Below are 23,741 nucleotides of genomic sequence, written 5' to 3' on the forward strand. Positions count from 1 at the left end.
CCCCGCCATAGGAAAAATCCCTACCTCTAATAAAACTTGAGTGGAGGGCTGGTGGTTTTTTCATTACTTACTTAGTGTTTTGTTGTTGTTGTTTTTGGTTTTGTTTTTTGAGACGGAGTTATGCTCTTGTTGCCCAGACTGGAGCATAATGGCACAATCTCGGCTCACTGCAACCTCCGCCTCCCGGGTTCAAGCGATTCTCCTGCCTCAGCCTCCCAAGTAGCTGGGATTACAGGCACCCGCCACTACGCCCGGCTAATTTTTGTATTTTTAGTAGAGATGGGGTTTTGCCACATTGGCCAGACTGGTCTGGAACTGCTGACCTCACAGGTGATCCACCAACCTCGGCCTCCCAAAGTGCTGGGATTACAGATGTGAGCTACCAAGCCCGGCCTAGTGTTCTATTTTTATGACAGCATTTGTTTTCACTTTATCTTTCCAGCGAAAGTTCGGAATTAGTAATAATACAGCATTGTGCATAAACTGTAAGTGAATAACTGATATGAAGTGTTGCTTGGTGTGAATAAAAAAGCCAATGGTGACTTTGGGGATTTTATTTGTCTTTCTGTGTTTCAGTTACCTAAATTGAATCCTTCTGGAGTATTGTAGGTTTGGGGAGGCTAAATGAGTTGCGTTTCATAAATGAACAGAGGTGGCATTTATATCAGTAAGACAGTTAGTTGCATCAATTTTGCCTGATGCTGTCTAAAAGAACTAATTTAAGCTAAATGGGGAAAAGGTCAGAAAACAACAACTACCCCCCTCCCACACACACACACACACCAAAAAAACATATATATATATGTTTTCAACTTTAGAACAAAGCTTCTATCCTTTGTAGCTCTGTCAGTGGGTGTGGGCAAAATCAGTTGGGCAGCAGTTAGTGTGTGTCCATAACTGCAGGTGCAGCCTCCATATCCTTATTAGTTCCCTTGGTTACAGACCCCAGTGGGACAATGTTTGAAAAATTACATTCACTGTCTAGGAAATTGGGAACTGAAAGTCCAATATTTGCCTCAGTGGAGTTCTGGCACCTGCATTATCCCTTCTGGGTATATCAAGATCAACAGCTGCACAGATACTTGCTTTTCACAGATTCTACACATATCATATAAAGGTGAATAGTGTAAAGCTACCTCTACGCCTTACTAAGCACACAGGTGTGTGCCATTTAACATCTAGAGCATTCCATTGCCTTATATAAGAACCCAGTTTATATGAGCTCACAACATCGAACCAATCTCCCTAATTCAGTGTGCATCCATTATACCTAAAACCTGACAGAGCTGGGGGCTGTGGGAGGAGGGTGGTAGGAAGAAATTATTTTGTGAGCTGTGCACATTTTTGTTCCATTTGAAACTAGGTAGCTAGGCTGAGGGGGAACCAAGAGGGATGAGGATTAATGTCCTGGGTCCTCAGGAACTTTCATTATCAACAGCACACAGGTGAGCTCCAGAAAGAAGAAGCTATGGCTGCAGTGATTCTGGAGAGCATCTTTCTGAAGCGATCCCAACAGAAAAAGAAAACATCACCTCTAAACTTCAAGAAGCGCCTGTTTCTCTTGACCGTGCACAAACTCTCCTACTATGAGTATGACTTTGAACGTGGGGTAAGTTTCTCGACTATGAAACCTGAGTTTCAAGATGTCAAGGACTTGGCCTTAGATCTTTCTTGGGGAAGAGGTAAATTTTCATTGGTAGGAGGAGGGGGGTAGAATGGACCTAAGTCCCTTCAAATTCAGCAAAGTATTTCCTAGCCTGTAACTAGCTAAAGCCGGCAAGTCAAAGGTCCTAAGAAGCCAGAAGGAAAATATTACCGTGGAATCTTGGAATTGATGAGCACTCATGAAATGATTTTTTTTTTTTTTTTTTTTTTTTTTTTGAGACGGAGTCTCGCTCTGTGGCCCAGGCTGGAGTGCAGTGGCCAGATCTCAGCTCATTGCAAGCTCCGCCTCCCGGGTTTACGCCATTCTCCTGCCTCAGCCTCCCGAGTAGCTGGGACTACAGGCGCCCGCCACCTCGCCCAGCTAGTTTTTTGTATTTTTTAGTAGAGACGGGGTTTCACCGTGTTAGCCAGGATGGTCTCGATCTCCTGACCTCGTGATCCGCCCGTCTCGGCCTCCCAAAGTGCTGGGATTACAGGCTTGAGCCACCGCGCCCGGCCTGAAATGATTATTGAGAATGAAATCGAAGAGTTGGAAATTGCTTCCTTACTTCCTATGAGTAAGGCACATACAGTCATTCACTCTTCCATGGTATTTGCCCTCCATTTGGTAGTCAAAGATTAGATTTATAGATCTGGAAGGATATTTTTTTCTTCCCCCACATGACAGGTGCTGATGTAGCCTGTGCGTGCCACCTCACTACGTTGAATGATTAGATAACAAAATCTAATCATCTGGTTGCTTAATACCTCTTAATCTTTCTCCGTTTTCTTCCTCATTCTATTTCTCAGAGAAGAGGCAGTAAGAAGGGTTCAATAGACGTTGAGAAGATCACTTGCGTTGAAACAGTGGTTCCTGAAAAAAATCCTCCTCCTGAAAGACAGATTCCGGTAAGAAGAGACCAATGTCTGAGACGGGGAACAGCAGATTTGAAGAAATTTGCAACATTTAAATTCTCTGTAAATAGACTGGTGATGCTGTGCAACGTGGAACACAGTCAAATTTCCTTTAAAAAATCTTCACTCTACCACATTGGTTATAAAGAATCTTAGCTTCTTTCTTTCGATTCAGAACATCTCACTAAACCTGGAAAATTTGTTAACACAAACTTTTAAATGATGCTATATCAGGTTTTCGAACTGATCAGAGATCATTGGTTTTATTCCCTCAGTTACCAGGATCAGATTTAGAGGCTTGAGTTAAGTCTGAATGCCAGAATCCTAGGGCTCTGAGTCACATGATATTCTTTAATACCTACTATTCATTCTCCTCTCACTTTCCAGAGCAAGAGGCATAAAACCTACTGACTTTTGAGTTCACTTTTAAAAAATATATATCAATTTCAGTATTTTCTTTTTGTCTTTCTTTTTCTTCTTTTAGACAGAATCTCGCTCTGTTACCCAGGCTGGAGTGCATTGGTGCCATCTTGGCTCACTGCAACCTTCATCTCTTGAGTTCAAGCAATTCTCATGCCTCAGCCTCCCAAGTAGCTGGGAGTACAGGTGTGCAACACCATGCCTGGCTAACTTTTCATATTTTTTTAGTAGAGACGGGGTTTCACCATGTTGGCCAGACTGGTCTCAAACTCCTGGTTTCAAGTGATCCGCCTGCCTCAGCCTCCCAAAGTGCGGCGATTACAGGAGTGAGCCACCCACTGTATCTGACCACTTTTGGTATTTTCTTGATCGCAAGAGAATTGCATATTTATTATAGAAACTCTGGAATATATAAAAAACACAAAAAGATTAAAATGATGCATAATCCTGTTACCCAGTTAAAACAACTATTAACATATTGGTGTACCTAGACTTACTAAACCTGGAAAACAGATGTTTTTCTTCACTAAGAACACATACACATACACATATATGTTATACATTTAAAACATAGACTCATAGTACACATCTTGCTTTGTAACCTACTTTTTCAATGTAACGATACGTGGGAAACTGTTCCTCATGACAATAGATACTCTCTAATAACATGATTTTAATGACTGCATAGTATTCCCTATTATGGATGTATTGTAATTTGTTTAATCTCCCATTATTACACATTCAGTTTGTCTACAAGTGCTTGATAGTATAAACCATGTTGAGAAGAACAATCTTGCATACATCTTTCTGTACTTTTTTTATTCTTTTCCTTATGATAATTTCCTAGAAGTAAAATTTTGTTCTTCTCTTTAAGAAAATCTGTGCACTTTGGTTATTTTTATCTTTTTATTTCATTTTCTAGAAGTGGAATTGAATTTCATACACACCTACAAGCTATGTATGAGAGTGCCTGTTTCTGTACATTTTTTCCAACACTTGATATTTTATGTTGTTGTTGTTGTTGTTGTTATTATTATTATTATTATTATTATTTGAGACGGATTCTCGCCTGTCGCCCAGCCTGGAGGGCAGTGGTGCGATCTCCGCTCACTGCAACCTCCACCTCCAGTTCAATTGATTCTCTTGTCCCAGCCTCCTGAGTAGCTGGGACTACAGGTACCCACCACCACACCCGGCTAATTTTTGCATTTTTAGTAGAGATGGGGTTTCACCAGGTTGGCCAGGCTGATCTCTAACTCCTGACCTCAAGTGATCCTCCCACCTCGGGCTTCCCAAAGTGCTGGGATTACAAGCGTGACCCACTGTGCCCGGCCCAACACTAGATATTTTAAATATTAGTTAATTTGACAGCCAAGAAAAATAGCATTTCAGGCAGGGCGCGGTGGTTTACGCCTGTAATCCCAGCACTTTGGGAGGCCAAGGCAAGCGGATCATGAGCAGGAGTTTGAGACCCGCCTGACCAACATGGTGAAACTCTGTCTCTACTAAAAATACAAAAATTAGCTGGGCGTGGTGGTGCGAGCCTGTAATCCCAGTTACTCGGGAGGCTGAGGCAGGAGAATTCCTTGAACCCGGGAGATGAAGGTTGCAGTGAGCTGAGATCGCACCACTGCACTCCAGGCTGGGCGACAGAGCAAGACTCCATCTCAAAAAATATATATAGAGAGAGAGAGAGAGAGAGAGCGCATTTTATTGCTAACTTATTTTGCAATTTCTTTTATTCATAAAGTTGGTCTACTGCTCATTTATATTTTATTTGTGAATTGCCCATTAATTTTTGGTCCTTTTTTTTTTTTTTTTTGAGACAGAGTCTCGCTTTGTCGCCCTGGCCGGATCTCTGCTCACTGCAAGCTCCGCCTCCCGGGTTTACGCCATTCTCCTACCTCAGCCTCCCGAGTAGCTGGGACTACAGGCGCCTGCCACCTCGCCCGGCTAGTTTTTTGTATTTTTTAGTAGAGACGGGGTTTCACCGTGTTAGCCAGGATGGTCTCGATCTCCTGACCTCGTGATTCGCCCGTCTCGGCCTCCCAAAGTGCTGGGATTACAGGCTTGAGCCACTGCGCCCGGCCCTTTTGGTCCATTTTTACATTGAGATGTTTACCTCATTTCTAATACTTTTAAAGAGATCTTGATATAAGAATATTAATCCTTTAACTGTAATGTATGCTGAAAATGTTTTTCAGTTTATCCTTTATCTTTCAATTTTGTTTATGATGCTTTTTGCCATATAGGGATTTAAAGTCTATGTCATCAAATTAGTTCAGTTTTTTCTCAATAGTTCTAAGTTTTATCATTATATTAGAAAAAGCTTGCCTCCCACAAGGTTATATAAATAATCGCTTATATTTACTCTCAGTCATTCATGGTTTTATTTTTTATATTAAGCTCTTGAATTCATCTGGAATTTTCTTTGGTGTATGGTGTAACATAGCTACCTAACTCCTCTCCTCCCCACAACATTAGTGGTTAAATATTTGTCCCAACAACAATTTTTTAGAAACCTTCATTTTCCCAATGATTTGAAATACCTGAGTCTCTCTTGACTGGGTATGCGCTGGGTCCTATTGTATATGTGTCCCTATTGACCTATAGAAAGTAATCACTAAGCATCAGCCTTGTCTGTGCAGGAGAAACTTCTGAAGCCACAGCAAAAGGTTTCCAGTACCTAAGGAAATTCAGAAAAGAGTAATGCATCAATCAATAACCATTTTTTCTTATTTCATTACAGAGAAGAGGTGAAGAGTCCAGTGAAATGGAGCAAATTTCAATCATTGAAAGATTCCCTTATCCCTTCCAGGTAAGTTACTTTCTCTCACCAAGTCTTGAAAGGCCCCTGTAACACAATTAGAAGGGGTGGTGGGGTGCAGGGCAGAGGGAAGGCTACGAGGACCCAGTAAATAGAAGTTGAGGTGGACAAGGATGCTGAACCAAGAAATGAGACCGGCATGGGTTGAGAATGTTTGCTTTTCTATTTACCTAATCTAATATAGTTTCTTTTAGTCTCTATACCTCAAAAAGAATACATAGCAGGACCAATTCTATCATAGTCTGTCTTGTCTATGATAACTGCATTGAGAAAGATGCTCTGCTTGTTGAGTGAGCATTTCACTTCCTTCTGGTTCTGATAATCTGTCTAATGGTGGTCATGTGGGTTGAAGACAGAAAAGGGGAGTAGTATTAGGAAGTTCAGTATGAGGAAGACTTATTAGACTTGGCATAAACCTAGATTCTGTTGTAATCTGGAAGAGCTGAAGTGCCACATATGCATCTGTTTAGGAAAGCAAGAACTACAAATTTGGTCTTCAGTTTGGCTTGCTTACATCCTGAGAACTCTGTAGGCCACATGTCGTGAATATAGCAGCCTCTGCAACAGTGAAAGCCAGAAAAGGAAGTGGAAAGTCTCAGGGGAGGGGGCTTTCTGTCATGGATTTATGAGCACAGCAAGACTAACAAGCAAAAAGAAAAATGTAAAAGGATCTTGTTCATGTCCCTGACTATATCAAAGTTACAAAACCTTTGAAAGAGGGGTATTTCAGATACAGTTTTTACTACCAATGCCTTTCAACAAAATGACATTGTTTGGCTGCACTAGTGAATAATGCTGAATAGCAGATAATTTTAAATTAAATTATATTTGACTTTATAATTTATTATGTGATGTCTATAAACTCTGTGAGGGTTGGAACCACATCTTATATATTTCGTGCATCTTCATAACACCTAGCATGATGCCTGTACATGGTTAAAAAAATACTATTTGACTTGATGATATTGCTTATTATATAACTTGCCCTTTTTGAAGTAGGTTTGTAGTTCCAAATTTGATTTATTTTGGCTAATATTGGTGAGGGGAAGCCACTAGGTAGTGGAGGTGGAGGTAATTAGCCATGAATTAAAATTTTACTCCATATTATCCAAGTGAATAACCCATATGTACTAATCAAGACAATTTATATAGATTATCACTTCAATTCTCTTCTATACAAAGTCAGAATTTAATAATAAGATAAAATACCCTTTGTTGGATAAACAAAAATGTTATCTCCAGCAAGGGCAGACTGAGACATTATAAAATAAGTTTATGCATGAATTGAAACACAAGTCAGGAGGGACCTAAGAGGATGAAAAATTCTAAGAGCTTTCAAATGCTACATCCTTAGATATGAAGAGTTCAGGAATCCTTCAGATAGTTCACATAACCTGAACACCACTGCTGACTGAAGATTCTGCCTTTCTTTGTTTTCTACAATGAATATACAAATTGTCCCCTAAGATTAGTACCTTGAAGGTCGTTCTCCTTTTTTTCTGAATCCTAACCGCGGAAGTCTGTGTTTTCATTGATCCAGGTTGTATATGATGAAGGGCCTCTCTACGTCTTCTCCCCAACTGAAGAACTAAGGAAGCGGTGGATTCACCAGCTCAAAAACGGTGAGAATTATTTGGAAAATAAATGTTTCCAAAGAAAGAAGGAAAGGAAGGAAGAGGAGATAGGTGGGAGGAAAAGGAAAGAAGGAAGAGAGAAACGAGAAAGAAAGAGAAAGGAGAAACGTAGAGAGAAAAGAAGAAAAAATGGATAGAAGGGGAGAAAAGAAAGAGAGAGGGAGGGGAGGAGGGAGACAGGAAGGAAGGAAGCAAGGAAAGAAGGAAGGGGATGAGGGAGGAAAGAAAGACAAATAGAAAAGAGAGAAACAAAGGAAAGTTTGTATTTTGCTTCAGTATTAGTAATACAACTGAGCTTAGTATTCTATCATATGAATAAAAGATAAAATATTAGACTAAGAGTTTCCCAGTTCTACCACTATCTCTCTAGTGCAATTTTGTAATTGTAGGCACCTCCATTTCTCTATTTATTAAAAAAAGTCCCATTTTCCACACTGAATACAAGGGTGATGTGGCATCCAATGGTTATGCAATATTTAGAATCCTAAGCATAAAATACCTAGCTCCAAAAAATTAAATAGATGATGTATGAGAGTGCTTGAAGTCAGAGTCAGAGAACCTGGTTTCAAGCCCTCTTTTACCACTTACAAACTGGGTGATTTCTGGCCAGAAGGTCAACAAGCTTCTTTGATGCTCAGTTTCTTCTTCTCAAAAGAGAATAATGGTAATTCATGCCACACCTATCTCTGGGGTTGTTGTAAGGATTAAATGAAGTAATAATACATGTAAAAGCACATGGAAAACTGTAAATCACTGTACATGAAAGCACTGTACATCTCTTTGTTGTGGATAAATATTTCCCAAGGAAATATTTTATATTCCTTGCTTTGTGAGGACCTAAACTTGAACAGTTTCAGCATTTCACATCAACCATACAGTGTGTTCAGATAAACTTGACTGTAAATGCTTGCAGCACAGGATGCATGCACACATATTTGCCTATATATATAGCCACATGTCAAGTGACTGAGAGATTAACTGGTTGAGTTGACATCAGGAAAGGCTGCCTAGAGAAACAGGAAGGATGGCAGACTGATAATGGTATGGTTGGGTTATTGCATGACAGCTCTTTGTCTTAATAAACATTTAGATTCTGATACTCACTGGCTGGCTATACCAGCCTTGTACACTCCGTTGAATGCAAGTTTGATTGGTCAAAATTATATTAGTCAAGTCTTTCAAACTGAAAGGGAACAGGAGGAATGAAGATGAAGGATCATCTATTCAGTTACTGCTATATGCCAGACGTTGAGCTAAATACCTTGTATATATTATCTCATTTAATTTTCACAACAACCTTGGGCTAAAAACAACAACAACAATAACTAACACGTAATGAGCACTTACTATGTAGCAGGCTCTGTGCCTAGTGCTTCAAATGTATTACTTATTTTATCTTTGCAATAGCCTTAAGAAGTATGTCTTATTCCCCTATTTACAGATGAGGAAACCGAAGCTCAAAAATGTTATGTAACTTGCTCATGGGCACACAGTGAATGGTGGAGCCTGAATTCTTATCACATCCCTGTGTCTGTATAACTCCAAAGCCCAAGCTCATTACATAGTTTTGTGCTGCTTGGTTTCCAAGTCCAGAAATTTCACATGTAGTCGGTTGCAAAATATTCTATTGTAAACCTATGTTGAATATTACAAATAGGTGATATCCTGCACTACACAGTTCAGTTCTTGGCATATTTTAAGATAAGAGGTCTGCTTTAGCCCTTGGGCTACAAAATGAACAAACTCTTTAATACTGCTTATTGTGATACAGGCTCTTCTTTAAGTTCTTTACATATATTAACTTTGTATTGACCATATGAGGCAGTTATCCTATCATCCCCATTTTACAGATAAGAAAACTGAGGTACAGAGAGGTTAAGTAACTTGCCCAAAGGCACTCAGTTAGTAAATGGCAGCGTCAGGCTTTGAATTCAGGCTCCAGACTCCATGTCCTGAACCAGTATGCTATTTCCAGCCAGAGAAATATTTGCAGAGACTGGGATAGGAGATCTGCAGGACATATATATTTGTACTTCTTTAGTTCTCTCCATAATGCCTCATACAGCGCCTTGTGCACAGAAAGGGATCAATAGTTGTGTTAACTGATTTATCCGTGGGAGTAAACAACCACCACCAACTTGGGCTCCACATCGATAAATGGCTAGGTTTTAGCCTGGAAATGGGGAAATGTAAGGCAGACTAGCTAAAGGAGAAATAAGGGAGAAACTGGCATGCTCAAGTTCGTAACTTCTTTACACTTCATATACTAATTTCAAAAGCAGTCATAGTTTAGTCCAACAAATATTTATTTATTTATTTTGAGATGGAGTTTCACTCTTGTCACCCAGGCTGGAGGGCAATGGCACGATCTCAGCTCACTGCAACCTCCGCCTCCCGAGTTCAAGCGATTCTCCCGCCTCAGCCTCCCGAGTAGTTGGGATGACAGGCACCTGCCACCATGCCCGGCTAATTTTTGTATTTTTAGTAGACACAGGGTTTCACCATGTTGGCCAGGCTCGTCTCAAACTCCTGACCTCAGGTGATCCACCTGCCTCTGCCTCCCAAAGTGCTGGGATTAAAGCATGAGCCGTCACACCTGCCCCAACAAATATTTATTGAATGTCCACTATATTCAAGGGTGAGTAATGACCGAAGATAAGAATATCCAGCTTGTGAGCTTGTGAGCTTGTGAGCTTGTGATCTTTGTTTCTTTCTTTCTTTCTTTCTTTCTTTTTTTCTTGAGATGGAGTCTCTCTCTGTTGCCCAGGCTGGAGTGCAGTGGCGTGATCTTGGCTCACTGCAACTGCCGCCTCCCAGGTTCAAGCGATTCTCCTCCCTCAGCCTCCCGAGTAGCTGGGACTGCAGGTGTGCACCATCGTGCCCGGCTAATTTTTGTATCTTTAGTAGAGACAGGGTTTCATCATGTTGGCCAGGCTGGTCTTGAACTCCTGACCTCAGGTGATCCACCCGCCTTGGCCTCCCAATGTGCTGGGATTACAGGCGTGAGCCACTATGCCCAGTCAAGCTTGGTTCTTAACTCAGATATTAACCTTACAATCTTGATTATATGCTGCTCTTAAAGTTCATTAGCTAAGTAAATTTACAACAGGCTAAAAATAAAGCCAAAATAAATAAACAGAAACACCACCACTTCAGCTGGGTCATCAGTGTGACCAGGGAGTGTGGCTAGGCACATCTTTGCCTTCTCTTCCCTTAGGTTTCAACAAAGGCATTTTTTCCCCCAGTAGTTCCACCTAGGTACAGTCTTATTGAACCATCCTGGGCTAACAACAGGAGCCAAAAAGTAGGCACCTTCCAACAAATACCATGACTGCTGGGAGATTTAGGTGCAAGTCCTAACAATCCCAGGACAGTCCCAGGTGCTGCCAATGTCAATAGTGAGTCACTCTAGGAGCCACAAAATAATGATGTTATTCCACTCTTTTTGTTTTTTCTTGTTTGCTTTTATGTTTTTATTATCCTGCTCTTGGGTAAAATGCACCAATAAGAACTCATTGACATGAAAAGGGGACTTCATGAGAATACTGGTTACCTTTGCAGGGATATTGACTGAAGAGGCATGAGGTGCTGGATCTCAAGGAGGTTAAATGGGTGTAGAAAAATATGGTTTGCTATACACATTAGATCTGTGCACTTTATTATATGTAAATTATACCTCAATTTTATTTATTTATTTTTATTTATTTTGAGATAGAGTGTTGCTCTGTCGCGCAGACTGGAGTGCAGTGGCACAATCTTGGCTCACTGCAAACTCCGCCTCCTGCATTCAAGCGATTCTCCTGCCGCAGCCTCCCGAGTAGCTGGGATTACAGGCGTGCACCACCAAGCCCGGCTAATTTTTGTATTTTTGGTAGAGACAAGATTTTACCATGTTAGCCAGGTTGGTCTCGAACTCCTGACCTCAAGTGATCTGCCTGCCTCGGCCCCCCAAGGCGTGAGCCACTGCACCAGGCCTATACCTCAATTTTAAAAGCAGAGTCTCAGATACCTCATATCCAGCTGCCACATTTTCTCATTTCTCATGGTGCTTGCCATGCAAAAGTTATATTCCTGAGGGCTTAACCACAGACTCTCTCTCCATGTCCTTAAATATGGCAGTGGGCCCTTCTATGTTCCAGCACCACAAATATTTGCCTATACTTATTCTTGAATCTTTGTTTGGTCAAGCTCAATAGAACCTATCCTAATTGCAAATTCAAAAGTAGGCAAATGACCTGACCTCGCCAAAATGAATAGAAGAATGGCATTGGCAAATCTCCAACAAACAGTATGGAAAGGAATGATTCATGTATGCCTGAAACAGAATTTTAGACATTAACCTGATAAGTATGGATAGAAAAGACCAACCCATCAAGTGCTTGGAGAATGTGTACTATTAGTGCTTCCCAATAGGGCTGGCCATGTGCATTGGTGGAGCAAGCAGTCTCCCCTAGCCCTCCCACTTGGACACCCTGCTTTTGGGATCCTCTCCTAAGTAGCTGGAAATACCAGCTTTGGATTAGCCAACAAAAGAAGGGGTGTCATCTTCAAGGGACCTCTTAAGAGGCAGACATTATCTGAGAATGTAGGGAGGTTTCTTAATGAGTGTGCTAGGGGTAGGGAAAGCAAGAAGCCTTATTTCCCCTCATTATCATATTAGCAAGCTTAGTTTATTAGAGTGGCTAGTTGTCGATTAGGTATTCTTTGGCATGTCTACTGGTGCCCAGCCCTGCAGAAGACAGAGCAAACCTGAGGGTCTTCAAATCCCTAGGTGACAGGGAGTGGCATGGGGGGAGGGGCCAGAGGGTGGATGTGGTAGGAGTAATCAATCCTGGCAGGGAGAAGTATCAATGATATTGTTCACAACTACCAGTGCTTAGTAATAACAAAAGGCAGACTTTGGGTTGGTTTTACTATTGCTTTAAAATTCCCTCTAGTGGCTCATGCCTGTAATCCCAGCACTTTGAGGGGCAGGGGTGGGGGTGGGGGTGAATCACGAGGTCAGGAGTTCCAGACCAGCCTGGCCAATATGGTGAAACCACGTCTCTGCTAAAAATACAAAAATTAGCTGGGCTTGGTGGCGCATGCCTATAGTCCTAGCTACTCAGGAGGCTGAGGCAGAAGAGTCGCTTGAACCCAGGAAGCGGAGGTTACAGTGAGCTGCAATCACGCCACTGTACTCCAGCCTGGGCAACATAGTGAGACACCATCTCAAAAGAAAAAAAAAAAAATTCCTTCTATGCAGTGCAGTCCCTTATAGTCTGCACTCTATCTGAACAGATCCCACCATTCTGTCCTTGGTACATTGGTGAAGAGGAGTGCTGAAAAAGTCAGGGTGAGGGTGGGCAGGGGAGAATGGTCTCCAAATCTATGTGGAGAAAAGCATCAAAATGGCTCTTAAAAAAAAAAAAAGAACTTTTGTTCATTTGCCTGCAAAATGCACCAGCCACTAGAAGCTTTTAGGCTTTCCCGCAAAGCCTTAAGTGAATGAAGTGTGACTAGCAAGTCATTAAGGATTTCAGTTGTTTCTTTTTCTTTTCTTTTCTTTTTTTTTCTTTTTTTTGAGATGGAGTTTTGTTCCTGTTGCCCAGGCTGGAGCACAATGGCGCGATCCCGGTTCAGTGCAACCTTCGCCTCCCAGGTTCAAGAGATTCTCCTGTCTCAGCCTCCCGCATAGCCGGGATTATAGGTGCATGCCACAACACCCAGCTAATTTTCGTATTTTTAGTAGAGACGGGGTTTCATCATATTGGTCAGGCTGGTCTTGAACTTCTGACCTCAGGTGATCCACCCGCCTCTACCTCCCAAAGTGCTGGGATTACAGGCGTGAGCCACCACACCCAGCCGAATTTTAGTTGTTTTCTACAGTGGAAGGTTTTGTTTTGCTTTTGTCTTTTTTTAAAAAAGTTATGCCAGCCACTGGACCTGGTGGTGAGTGCTTCTAGTCCCAGGTATTTGGGAAGCTGAGGTGGGAGGATTGCTTAAGTCCAGGAGTTCAAGGCCTGCCTGGGAAACACAGGAAGACCCCCCCATCTCCAAATAATAATAATAATAATAATAATAATAATGATAATAATGATGATGATGATGTTATGTGGGATTCTTCTTAGCCGTAAATGCTGAAATGTGTATGTTCTCAAATGTGCGTGTTCTTGGACCAGCCTGGGTCTTTGCTCCAGTGTTTGCTGCTGTCAATTATTTCAGTTGTCTTTGCTTATCTCAGTTATCTGACACTATGAACCCTGGGTGACTTTTCTTTCTTTTTTTCTTTTTCTTGAAACAGAGCCTCGCTCTGTCACCCAGGCTGGAGTGCAGTGGCGCAATCTCAGCTCACTGCAACCTCCGCCCGCCAGGTTCAAGCGATTCTCCTGCCTCAGCCTCCCGAGCAGCTAGGATTACAGGCGTGCTGTAATTTTTGTACTTCTAGTAGAGACGGGGTTTCACCATCTTAACCAGGCTGGTCTTGAACTCCTGACCTCATGATCCACCCGCCTCAGCCTCCCAAAGTGCTGGGATTATAGGCGTTAGCCACCGCGTCTGGCCGACTTTTCTAATTGACTTCATGTTAAGGTTCTTGATATGCCATAGTATTATAAACACCAATACTAATTCCTCCTCTCTGCATCCACTCTATTCTTTGCAAAATACTTTTATTCTGAGAGATCTTTTGGGCCTCACAATTCCATGAGGGAAATGAAGCTGCTGTATTACCTCTGGCAATGAGCTCAGTCTACTTCAGTGGCCCTAGGAAGATTCAAATCATGTTGATTCTAGAGGCAAAGTCACCTTCATTTGCCCTTGAGATCAGCTCTGTTGACTATTCTATATAGAAAGCCTCATGCAGAAGTTCTCACTGAGGCTAATTATCTCTAAAAGATCACTCAAGGAACTGAGAAATCAGTATTACAAGCTGGAGAGATTGGCTTGGGCACATTGTTTCCCTTATCTGGGAAACAAGCACCATGATGAACACCTGCCTTATAGGAAGATTGTAATGGCTACTGGGAAAACATAGATAATATGTTTCTGTTATTGGGCTCTAGAGCCATCAGATAGTCTTATCTCGTTGCTTGGGAGATAACTCCTCATCACAGACCACTAAAGAAAACTGCACAGGAAGTGTCTGGGACCAGGGCACAGTCACGCAGGCCAGTCATGTGAGCCAACCGGTCCTGAGATCTGCTTTCCTTCAGGGTGGCCAAGGAGGAGGCAGTTGTTTGAAGTTCACCACTAAGCTCAAAGAGGAAAACATGCAAATGGTGGCTTCTCCTCCATGTCAGACGTGATCTCTCTCTTCTCTCCTGCTACAGTAATCCGGTACAACAGTGATCTGGTTCAGAAATACCACCCTTGCTTCTGGATCGATGGGCAGTATCTCTGCTGCTCTCAGACAGCCAAAAATGCTATGGGCTGCCAAATTTTGGAAAACAGGAATGGAAGTAAGAGATTTGATCGATGTAATTTCTTCCTCCTTTGACTCTGTTTCTATCACTCTCCCAAGGGTCTGTCAAGCCCAGGGACATAGCATAAGGTTGTACATTTTGGGTGCTAAACAAAGGGTCCTGGGGGAGGAAGGAGGTACATGAGGGCTGAAATCCAGTTGGCAATCTGCTCTCCGAGCTATGTGACCTGGCATGCCTAGCTACTTTTTCTAACTTTCCTAAAGGCACTCAATATGGACGGTAAAGTCCCTGACCAAACCTGTCCTTGGGCCCTTTCCTAAAGTACATTCCATATCATCACTGGCTTCTTGTTTTGCAGGCTTAAAACCTGGGAGTTCTCACCGGAAGACAAAAAAGCCTCTTCCCCCAACGCCTGAGGAGGACCAGGTATACAGGGAAACTGGGTGCTGCCACTGCTTAAATGGAAATTTAGAGTCAAACCCTGAGAACACTCCAGAGTCTTAGAATTACCCTGGGACTTGGCAGTGTTAATTGGTATTCTTGCTAAGACGGGGGATTTGTTCTTCTAATTAGGATTTTCTCTTCAATGGAAAGATAGAAGGCTCTCAGCAACCCTGTTATCCAATCACCTGTTTAGAACAAAGCCTGATTTTTTTTAATGGAAAGTTTTCTGGTTTTTTTTGTTTCGTTGTTTTTGTTTTTTTGACACGCAGTCTCACTCTGTCGCCCAGGCTTGAGTATAATAGCACAATCTCGGCTCACTGCAACCTCCACCTCCCAGGTTCAAGTGATTCTCCTGTCTCAGCCTCCTGAGTAGCTGGGATTACAGGCACGCACCACCACGGCCAGCTAATTTTTGCATTTTTAGTAGAGATGGGTTTTCATCATGTTGGCCAGGCTGGTCTTGAACTCCTGGCCTCAAGTGATCCGCCCGCCTTGGCCTCCCAAAGTACATTGGAATTATTAAACGCTCCATAGATGGTCTTTATATGCATGCAAGGCTGAGAACTCCTGCACTGGTGCTTAAAAATAGTTGTTGAATGACTGCTGAGTAATATTTTATTATGCCTGGTTTGAGCGTCTTGAGTAAGCCAGAGAGAGAGTTGGGAGAGAAAAGAGTACTTGATATCTAGACAAACCCTCTTACCTTTTTTTCTAACTACACAGATCTTGAAAAAGCCACTACCGCCTGAGCCAGCAGCAGCACCAGTCTCCACAAGTGAGCTGAAAAAGGTTGTGGCCCTTTACGATTATATGCCAATGAATGCAAATGACCTACAGCTGCGGAAGGGCGACGAATATTTTATCTTGGAGGAAAGCAACTTACCATGGTGGCGAGCACGAGATAAAAATGGGTGAGTCCACACCAGCCCTTCCTGAGCCCGGTGCCCACCCACTGCCTACATGTGAAAAGTGCTGCAGCATAATTCCCCTGATCAGCATCCTCATCAAAGACTGTTCTTCCCACACCAAACTGAACATGCTGTCCCTCCAAGTACTTTCCAGCGTGCAGCTCTCTATACATGGCCTCTACCACCTCTCTGAGCCTCTGTTGTTGGGCACATAATAACCAATGTGACATGTACAGAAGCTCCGCACCTCACTGGCTCACTGCCTAACCATACATCAGAGACGTGGTTGTCTTTGAGGGAGGTGCATGATACATATACCTCCATCTGAGATTTGTTCTGAGCTCAGGGATGTGGGCATATGAATCTGTCTCCTGGAGGATGGGGAGATGCTGGATGAACTGCCACATTGTCTTCTTCACAGGCAAGAAGGCTATATTCCTAGTAACTACGTCACTGAAGCAGAAGACTCCATAGAAATGTATGAGTAAGTATGTTTATGTCAGTCCACAATCTTTCAGGAGGAACTCTCTCTCTCTCTCTTCATATATATATATATATCACACACACACAAGTGTATATATGTATACATACACTGGTGTATATATAGGTATATTATGTATACATACACAAGTGTATATATATACACTTTTTTTATACTTTCAACATATTTTTTATTTCAAGATATATATTAAAATTAGTGTCATCTGAATCAAATGATGCCACCACCTCAAATTAGTGTGTCTGTCTTACCTTTACCCCCCAAACACCCTCCACTTATGAGAGCTGGAGAGGTCACCATGCCCTCAAATTCAGAATAATCACACTCAAAGGAAAAGGAGTTGATGACTTCATGAAAGAATTAAAATGTCAAACTGCTACTGTTGTTCTTTCCTCCCTAATCATGGAAGTGGATTGTTCTCAGGTGCCCCAGTCCCTGATCTCTTCCCTGCAACTCCCTGCTGCCTGCCTTTGCCTGCTACTCTCCATTTCCATGAATCTTCAATGCCAACCTGGGTTTGGGAAAGCAATACAGTGTGCTAGGCACGTGACAGATGGTCAGTAAATAGGGTTTGAGTGAGTTGACTGAATCACCGGCATGGACAAGCCCTGGAGGGTGCTGTAACCTCCAATCTGCTTATGACCAGGAGCCACTCAAGCAGCACTCTCCCTTCACAGGTGGTATTCCAAACACATGACTCGGAGTCAGGCTGAGCAACTGCTAAAGCAAGAGGTAAGTGTGGAACCACTAGCACACAGCATTCTCCTTGCATAAGTGAGGATCTTGAACTGAGGGCCTGTTCTGCCCCCCACCTTTGGACAAGGCAGTGTCAAAGCTGCCATCGTCTGGGGTCCCAATTATACCATTTTTTTTTTTTTTTTTCTGAGACAGACTGTCAGTCAACCAGGATGGAGTGCAGTGGCGTGATCTGGGCTCACTGCAACCTCCGCCTCCCAGGTTCAAGTGATTCTCCTACCTCAGCCTCCCAAGTAGCTGGGATTACAGGCACAAGCCACCACACCCAACTAATTTTTGTATTTTTAGTAGAGATGGGGTTTCACCATGTTGGTCAGGCTGGTCTTGAACTCCTGACCTCACGTGATCCACCTGCCTCGGCCTCCCAAAGTGTTGGGATTACAGGCGTGAGCCACCATGCCCGGCCTGCACCTTTTAATATTAAAAGCAATGAGGCTGTAGCTCAAGCGTGGAACTTGGCAGTAAAATCAGGGGTTGTTCTATTTTCTCTCTCAAGTTTGGGCAGGTGGGATGCAGGTGTGAGCACCACTTCCTCCTACAGACAGCTTCTTTTTTGTTGTTTCAGGGGAAAGAAGGAGGTTTCATTGTCAGAGACTCCAGCAAAGCTGGCAAATATACAGTGTCTGTGTTTGCTAAATCCACAGGGTGAGTGCTACTATTCCAAGGCCCTGAGGACAAAGAACAGGGGTACCCTCCCAACAGCTCCTTGATAGTGTGCCCGTCCCACTTCCTCTGTCTCTGAAACTCAAAACTCATCTCACTTCACTTCCTGGGTTCTGCCGACCTTTGTGCCCAAGTTACTGACTAAGCATCCACTTCTTCAGGGACCCTCAAGGGGTGATACGTCATTATGTTGTGTGTTCCACACCCCAAAGCCAGTATTACCTGGCTGAGAAGCACCTTTTCAGCACCATCCCTGAGCTCATTAACTACCATCAGCACAACTCTGCGGGTGAGTACCAGGGGCAACTGAGAAGGGGGTTACAGACACCAGGATAAGCAATGTAAGACAAGGTGATAAGAGAAAGAATCCACCTCACAGGACAGTGTGAATTCACTGTGAAAGGAAATACCTGTGATATTGGGTAGAAACTGGTAAAGAGGTGGTCAGAGGCAGGCCTACACCCAACAGGGACTGACTCTTTATTTGGTGACTGATGCTCAGTGTTAAGAGAAGACACAAAAGAGGCTGGCGGCTGATTCATCAGCAAGTATTCATCGAGTTCCTACTGTGTACTCAGCGATGTCCTCAGTTCTAGAGGAGAACACAGGAACATTCTGAGTTGAGGTCCTTGTCCTCAGAACATACAGGTTAGACAACATCAGAAGAAAGTTTCTAAGCACTGTAAAAATTCTAAAAACTGAGAGATCAGTGAGGGCATGGATATGGGGGAAAACTTCATCAAGAAGGTAGGATGTGAGCTAAGCCTCAGCTGGGAGGTGGGAATATATTCAGTTAGGCGGTGTATTTCAATTAGTATTTTCTCTTTTTTGTCCCTGAAAAGTATTTTGTGAGAGGAGAAACCTCTGGAAATATGTGGGTTCACGGAGATCTTCTGGGATTCAAAATGTACTAGAAAGATACACACCAGAAGTGTGAGGCTTTAGGTGAGGAGGCACTTAAGTGTGAGGCATCCCATCTCCTACACCATGCCAACAGCATGACCTCTCTCTCTGTTTCAGGACTCATATCCAGGCTCAAATATCCAGTGTCTCAACAAAACAAGAATGCACCTTCCACGGCAGGCCTGGGATATGGTAACTCCTTATTTCTCTGGGATAGGGTGGACTGGCCAGTTGCAAAAACTACCTTTGCTGGCCTTGCCTTGGGGAGTGTCCTTGAGGTACCCTGTTCTGCAACAACTGCCTCGAGGACGCTCAAGACAGATCCAAGCACTGATTTTCTCCCTCTAGTGGCTATTACTGGGACTGCAAGAACATAGATTCATAAAGGGCTTTGTCGTTGTCTTGGGTGTTTTTGTCTTTTATTTTTAATTGTGGAAAAATTTTCAGTACTATCCCTGAGTTCATTAACTACCATCACTAACATAATCATAAAGGGATCTGGGGAGGTTGCTTAGTCTATCTTCTTGCCTTATGGCCACCTTGAACCCAAAATTCCCAGATTCCTCTAACCAGTTAATCCCGTCTCTGAGATTGACTTAAGCAAACACAGATTAGTACTTCTAAAAATTTCCCTTTTACTACTTTTCCTATTTCTACCCCAGTAGGGATTCTTATCTATTGTAAGAATTATACATTCATGACCCCAAAGAATCACACCAAGACTTTGTTGTTAGGATCATGGGAAATTGATCCAAAGGACCTGACCTTCCTGAAGGAGCTGGGGACTGGACAATTTGGGGTAGTGAAGTATGGGAAATGGAGAGGCCAGTATGATGTGGCCATCAAGATGATCAAAGAAGGCTCCATGTCTGAAGATGAATTCATTGAAGAAGCCAAAGTCATGATGTGAGTTATAGCCCAAACTCAACTCTCAATCTATTTGCTGGAGTCTAGGAATTCACACAACAATCCACTGAGGTTTAAAGATGACTTACAGTGAGAGAGGTTTGGGACGAGGGATTGAAGTTAACCTTCAACTGGTGGTAGTCCTAACTGCTAAGATAATGGTTTTTGTGACTTAGATATTGGTTGAAAATAGTGGTGATCATGGGTGTGTACCATCTCAGTAGCATTTGGGGGTAGATGTAGAAAATTAAACTTTCAAGAGAAAGACAGATTCTAATTTAGCCTTAGCATTCTTTCATTCCTGGACTCATTTCCTTTTCAATTGATGGGCTCCAAATCCCTGCTTACTTCCACATATTAAGCACTTTTGGGATTTAGGGTGGAAAAGAGGAAAATAAACTTGCTGGTATGACTCCTTATCTGATGCTCTACTACTAGGTCAACCCCTTCCTCCACAGCCCCTTTATTGCTAGTATGCAGAGCCAAAAGGGGAAGACTAGATCCTTGCCTTTCCTGTAGGAATCTTTCCCATGAGAAGCTGGTGCAGTTGTATGGCGTCTGCACCAAGCAGCGCCCCATCTTCATCATCACTGAATACATGGCCAATGGCTGCCTCCTGAACTACCTGAGGGAGATGCGCCACCGCTTCCAGACTCAGCAGCTGCTGGAGATGTGCAAGGATGTCTGTGAAGCCATGGAATACCTGGAGTCAAAGCAGTTCCTTCACCGAGACCTGGTGGGACCTTAGAAGAATTGGCTTAGGACCAAGGGCTGATGGGGTGGAAGTAGCAGTGGAGGATATATCATACATGGTTGAGGGGGGGCTGCTGGTGCCATCATTTCAATTTTATCTAGAAAATACTGTAAGTTAGGCGTGCCTCTGCCCCAATGCTGAGCCCATCAAATATCTCCAGCCTTAGCTCCATGAAGTCTGCCATGGTGGGAATCAGAGCAGTCACTCACCCTCAACCCTCTACCACCTACAAGAAAATGGTGGAGTCTTTCAGTGGCCATTCTGAATTTGGAACAGAAGGGACTGTGCTTCCTAATGGGACTGCTCCTGTCATGGGGTCATCATTTGGTTCCTTCAGAGTCACATACTTGGGCCTGTGGATGTATTTGGCCCACATGTGTTTTTGTTTGTTTGTTTGTTTTTTTAATGTTATATAATAATTAGCAAACCCTTAAAAAGAAACATTTCACTTAAAAAAAAAAAAAAAACCCTGGAATTTCCAGCTTCTCTTGAAAATCTAGACCATCTGGAAATACCAGGTCCACATTCTCACAAACCACTTCCTTTCCTTTAGACCAGGCGTGTAGTCTCCATTTCCTGCAATCTCCATCCACTTCACTTCACTCTTGCTTAACTTGCCTGGCCCCTGTAAGCATCAGAGTTTGCGCCCCTGTTTCGGTCAGGCCAAGGCTCAAATTGTCCTAGTCTCATTGGCAGAAAAGCAGAAAGCAAAACAAACTTACTTCTCATTCTCCTTTTTTTTTTTTCTTTTCGAGATGGAGTCTCGCTCTGTCACCCAGGCTGGAGTACAGTGGCGCCATCTCAGCTCACTGCAACCTCCGCCTCCCAGGTTCAAGTGATTCTCCAGCCTCAGCCTCCCGAGTAGTTGGGATCACAGGCACCCGCCACCATGCCCAGCTAATTTTTGTATTTTTAGTAGAGGCGGGGTATTGCCATGTTGGCCAGACTGGTCTCGAACTCCTGACCTCAGGTGATCCACCCACCTCGGCCTCCCAAAGTGTTGGGATTACAGGTGTGAGCCACTGCACTCAGCCTCTCCCTTAATTCTTTCAGCATACCAGTGAGGGAATGGGGTGGTATGGAATTGCCCATGAGAATGCAATCATTCTGTATGTCCTCAGTGCTTTACCTAGGACTGCACAGCAGGTTGCTTTCCACATGGTGGAAATGAATCAAAATTTCTTGGTGGCATCAACAGATTCCTATTAGGTGGGAAGGTGTCTGTAGTCGAAGGAGATGAGGCTTCCCTGCCTTCATTCTACTGGTCAGCAGAAGCTTTGTGCCTTTAACCTCCGTGCTGGGGACGGAGTCTCACTGGTATCTGTTTGCACTACAGGCAGCTCGAAACTGTTTGGTAAACGATCAAGGAGTTGTTAAAGTATCTGATTTCGGCCTGTCCAGGTGAGTGTGCCTTTTTCATCTTTCCCTCCAGAAGTAAAAATAGCACAGTATGAAACATGGGTAGGTGTTATAGTTTTAATCCTCTCCTTTTTTTTTTTTCCTCTCATTCTAGTGTTTTCTGCCTATCTTTCTATTCTTTTTCTTCCTCTGAGTTATTTAAGCCAACTCTTTCATCCTTTTGTTTTATCATCATATCCCTTTCCTCCCTTTCTCCCTTTATCTCTACCTCCTCTTTTTTTTTTTTTAAGCTATTTCCCCAATACCTTATCTCGATCTATTAATCCTGATGACTTTATTCCATTCCTCCTTTTTTCTTAATCAAATTCCCAGTGACAACTGCAGATAAAAGGAAGGGAAGGAGAAGAGTAGAGAAAGGAAAGGTATAGAGAAGAGGAAGGGAGTACCTACTAGATCTTATTTCACATCATCCTTCTTGTAACCATATTGTCAATCAGGAAAGCTCAATCAGATACAAAAACAGGAAATTCGTTAAAAGTAACATTTGTAGAAGATACTAGTTGAGAAGGATAGACTTTTGAGAAAGCCTGTAAGTGTGTGTTTGTAACACTCTTGTGACCGCGCCAAGAAAACGTAAGCAAATACCAAGCTCTCCAAATCCTAATGACAACAAGTCCTGGATCCCTTGCAGGTATGTCCTGGATGATGAATACACAAGCTCAGTAGGCTCCAAATTTCCAGTCCGGTGGTCCCCACCGGAAGTCCTGATGTACAGCAAGTTCAGCAGCAAATCTGACATTTGGGCTTTTGGTAAGTGGATAAGATTACATAGATTATACAGCTCAAAGGAAAAGAAATGCAATGGGAAAATTCACACTTTGCAACCTCCACAGAGAGATTGTTCTTGCTTTCATTCATCTAATCCTTGGGGAGTGCTTACTGTGTGTCAGCCACCACAGGGGTTTCTGAGGATAAAAACTAAACTGGACATGATCTCTGTCTTTTTAGAAATTAAACCATGTTAAATAAAACAATTCATTCAGTTTTTGACAGCTTCTGAATACTGATTATGTACCAGGCACTCTGCCAGACCCTATAACTACAAAGACAAATAAGATGCTGTCTCTCTTCTAGAGGAGTTAATAGTCTAGTACGACCCTGATCTCCATCTAGTGTGGTCAGCACTATAGCAGAAATTTGGGCAAAATGTAAAAAGCACAGAGTGGGGTACCAACTGATTCTAATCTTTGAGGTTGATCTAGGAAGACTAGGACCCCCTGCTATCCAAAAAGACTGCAAACTAATTTAACACTTTTTTTCGTCTTCTAGGAGTTTTGATGTGGGAAATTTACTCCCTGGGGAAGATGCCATATGAGAGATTTACTAACAGTGAGACTGCTGAACACATTGCCCAAGGCCTACGTCTCTACAGGCCTCATCTGGCTTCAGAGAAGGTATATACCATCATGTACAGTTGTTGGCATGAGGTAAGTGTTTTATGACCTCTTAAATTATTTCCTTGAATCTACTTGCCCATTTAGCTGGCCATTCAGCCACAGACTGATAGCTGCACACGTTCTTTTTTTCCTTTTTTTTTTTTAAAAAAAATTTGAGACAAGGTCTCGCTCTTTCACCCAGGTTGGAGTACAGTGGCGCGATCTCGGCTCACTGCAACCTTCGCCTCCCAGATTCAAGCAGTTCTCATG

At 42.8% G+C, this 23,741-nt stretch overlaps 1 protein-coding gene across 2 annotated transcripts in view; it reads left to right on the forward strand.

The window, feature by feature from the left end:
• BTK (Bruton agammaglobulinemia tyrosine kinase) overlaps window positions 1-23,741 on the forward strand; it is a 44,254-nt gene that overhangs the window by 16,567 nt on the left and 3,946 nt on the right. Inside the window, exons 2-18 of one of the 2 annotated variants that reach the window (XM_011964783.1) lie at window positions 1,437-1,609; window positions 2,455-2,553; window positions 5,729-5,797; window positions 7,347-7,428; window positions 14,751-14,879; window positions 15,202-15,269; window positions 16,011-16,198; window positions 16,617-16,679; window positions 17,372-17,426; window positions 18,016-18,095; window positions 18,275-18,402; window positions 19,134-19,208; window positions 19,751-19,922; window positions 20,442-20,658; window positions 22,013-22,077; window positions 22,727-22,845; window positions 23,365-23,522. In XM_011964783.1, the coding sequence (XP_011820173.1) occupies window positions 1,437-1,609; window positions 2,455-2,553; window positions 5,729-5,797; window positions 7,347-7,428; window positions 14,751-14,879; window positions 15,202-15,269; window positions 16,011-16,198; window positions 16,617-16,679; window positions 17,372-17,426; window positions 18,016-18,095; window positions 18,275-18,402; window positions 19,134-19,208; window positions 19,751-19,922; window positions 20,442-20,658; window positions 22,013-22,077; window positions 22,727-22,845; window positions 23,365-23,522 (1,940 nt within the window). The remainder of the gene's footprint in view (window positions 1-1,436; window positions 1,610-2,454; window positions 2,554-5,728; window positions 5,798-7,346; window positions 7,429-14,750; window positions 14,880-15,201; window positions 15,270-16,010; window positions 16,199-16,616; window positions 16,680-17,371; window positions 17,427-18,015; window positions 18,096-18,274; window positions 18,403-19,133; window positions 19,209-19,750; window positions 19,923-20,441; window positions 20,659-22,012; window positions 22,078-22,726; window positions 22,846-23,364; window positions 23,523-23,741) is intronic. The other variant, XM_011964784.1, reaches the window with a different exon arrangement.

The sequence above is a fragment of the Mandrillus leucophaeus genome, unplaced genomic scaffold (genome assembly GCF_000951045.1).
Source record: "Mandrillus leucophaeus isolate KB7577 unplaced genomic scaffold, Mleu.le_1.0 Scaffold706, whole genome shotgun sequence".
In the NCBI taxonomy this organism is placed as follows: Eukaryota; Metazoa; Chordata; class Mammalia; order Primates; family Cercopithecidae; genus Mandrillus; species Mandrillus leucophaeus.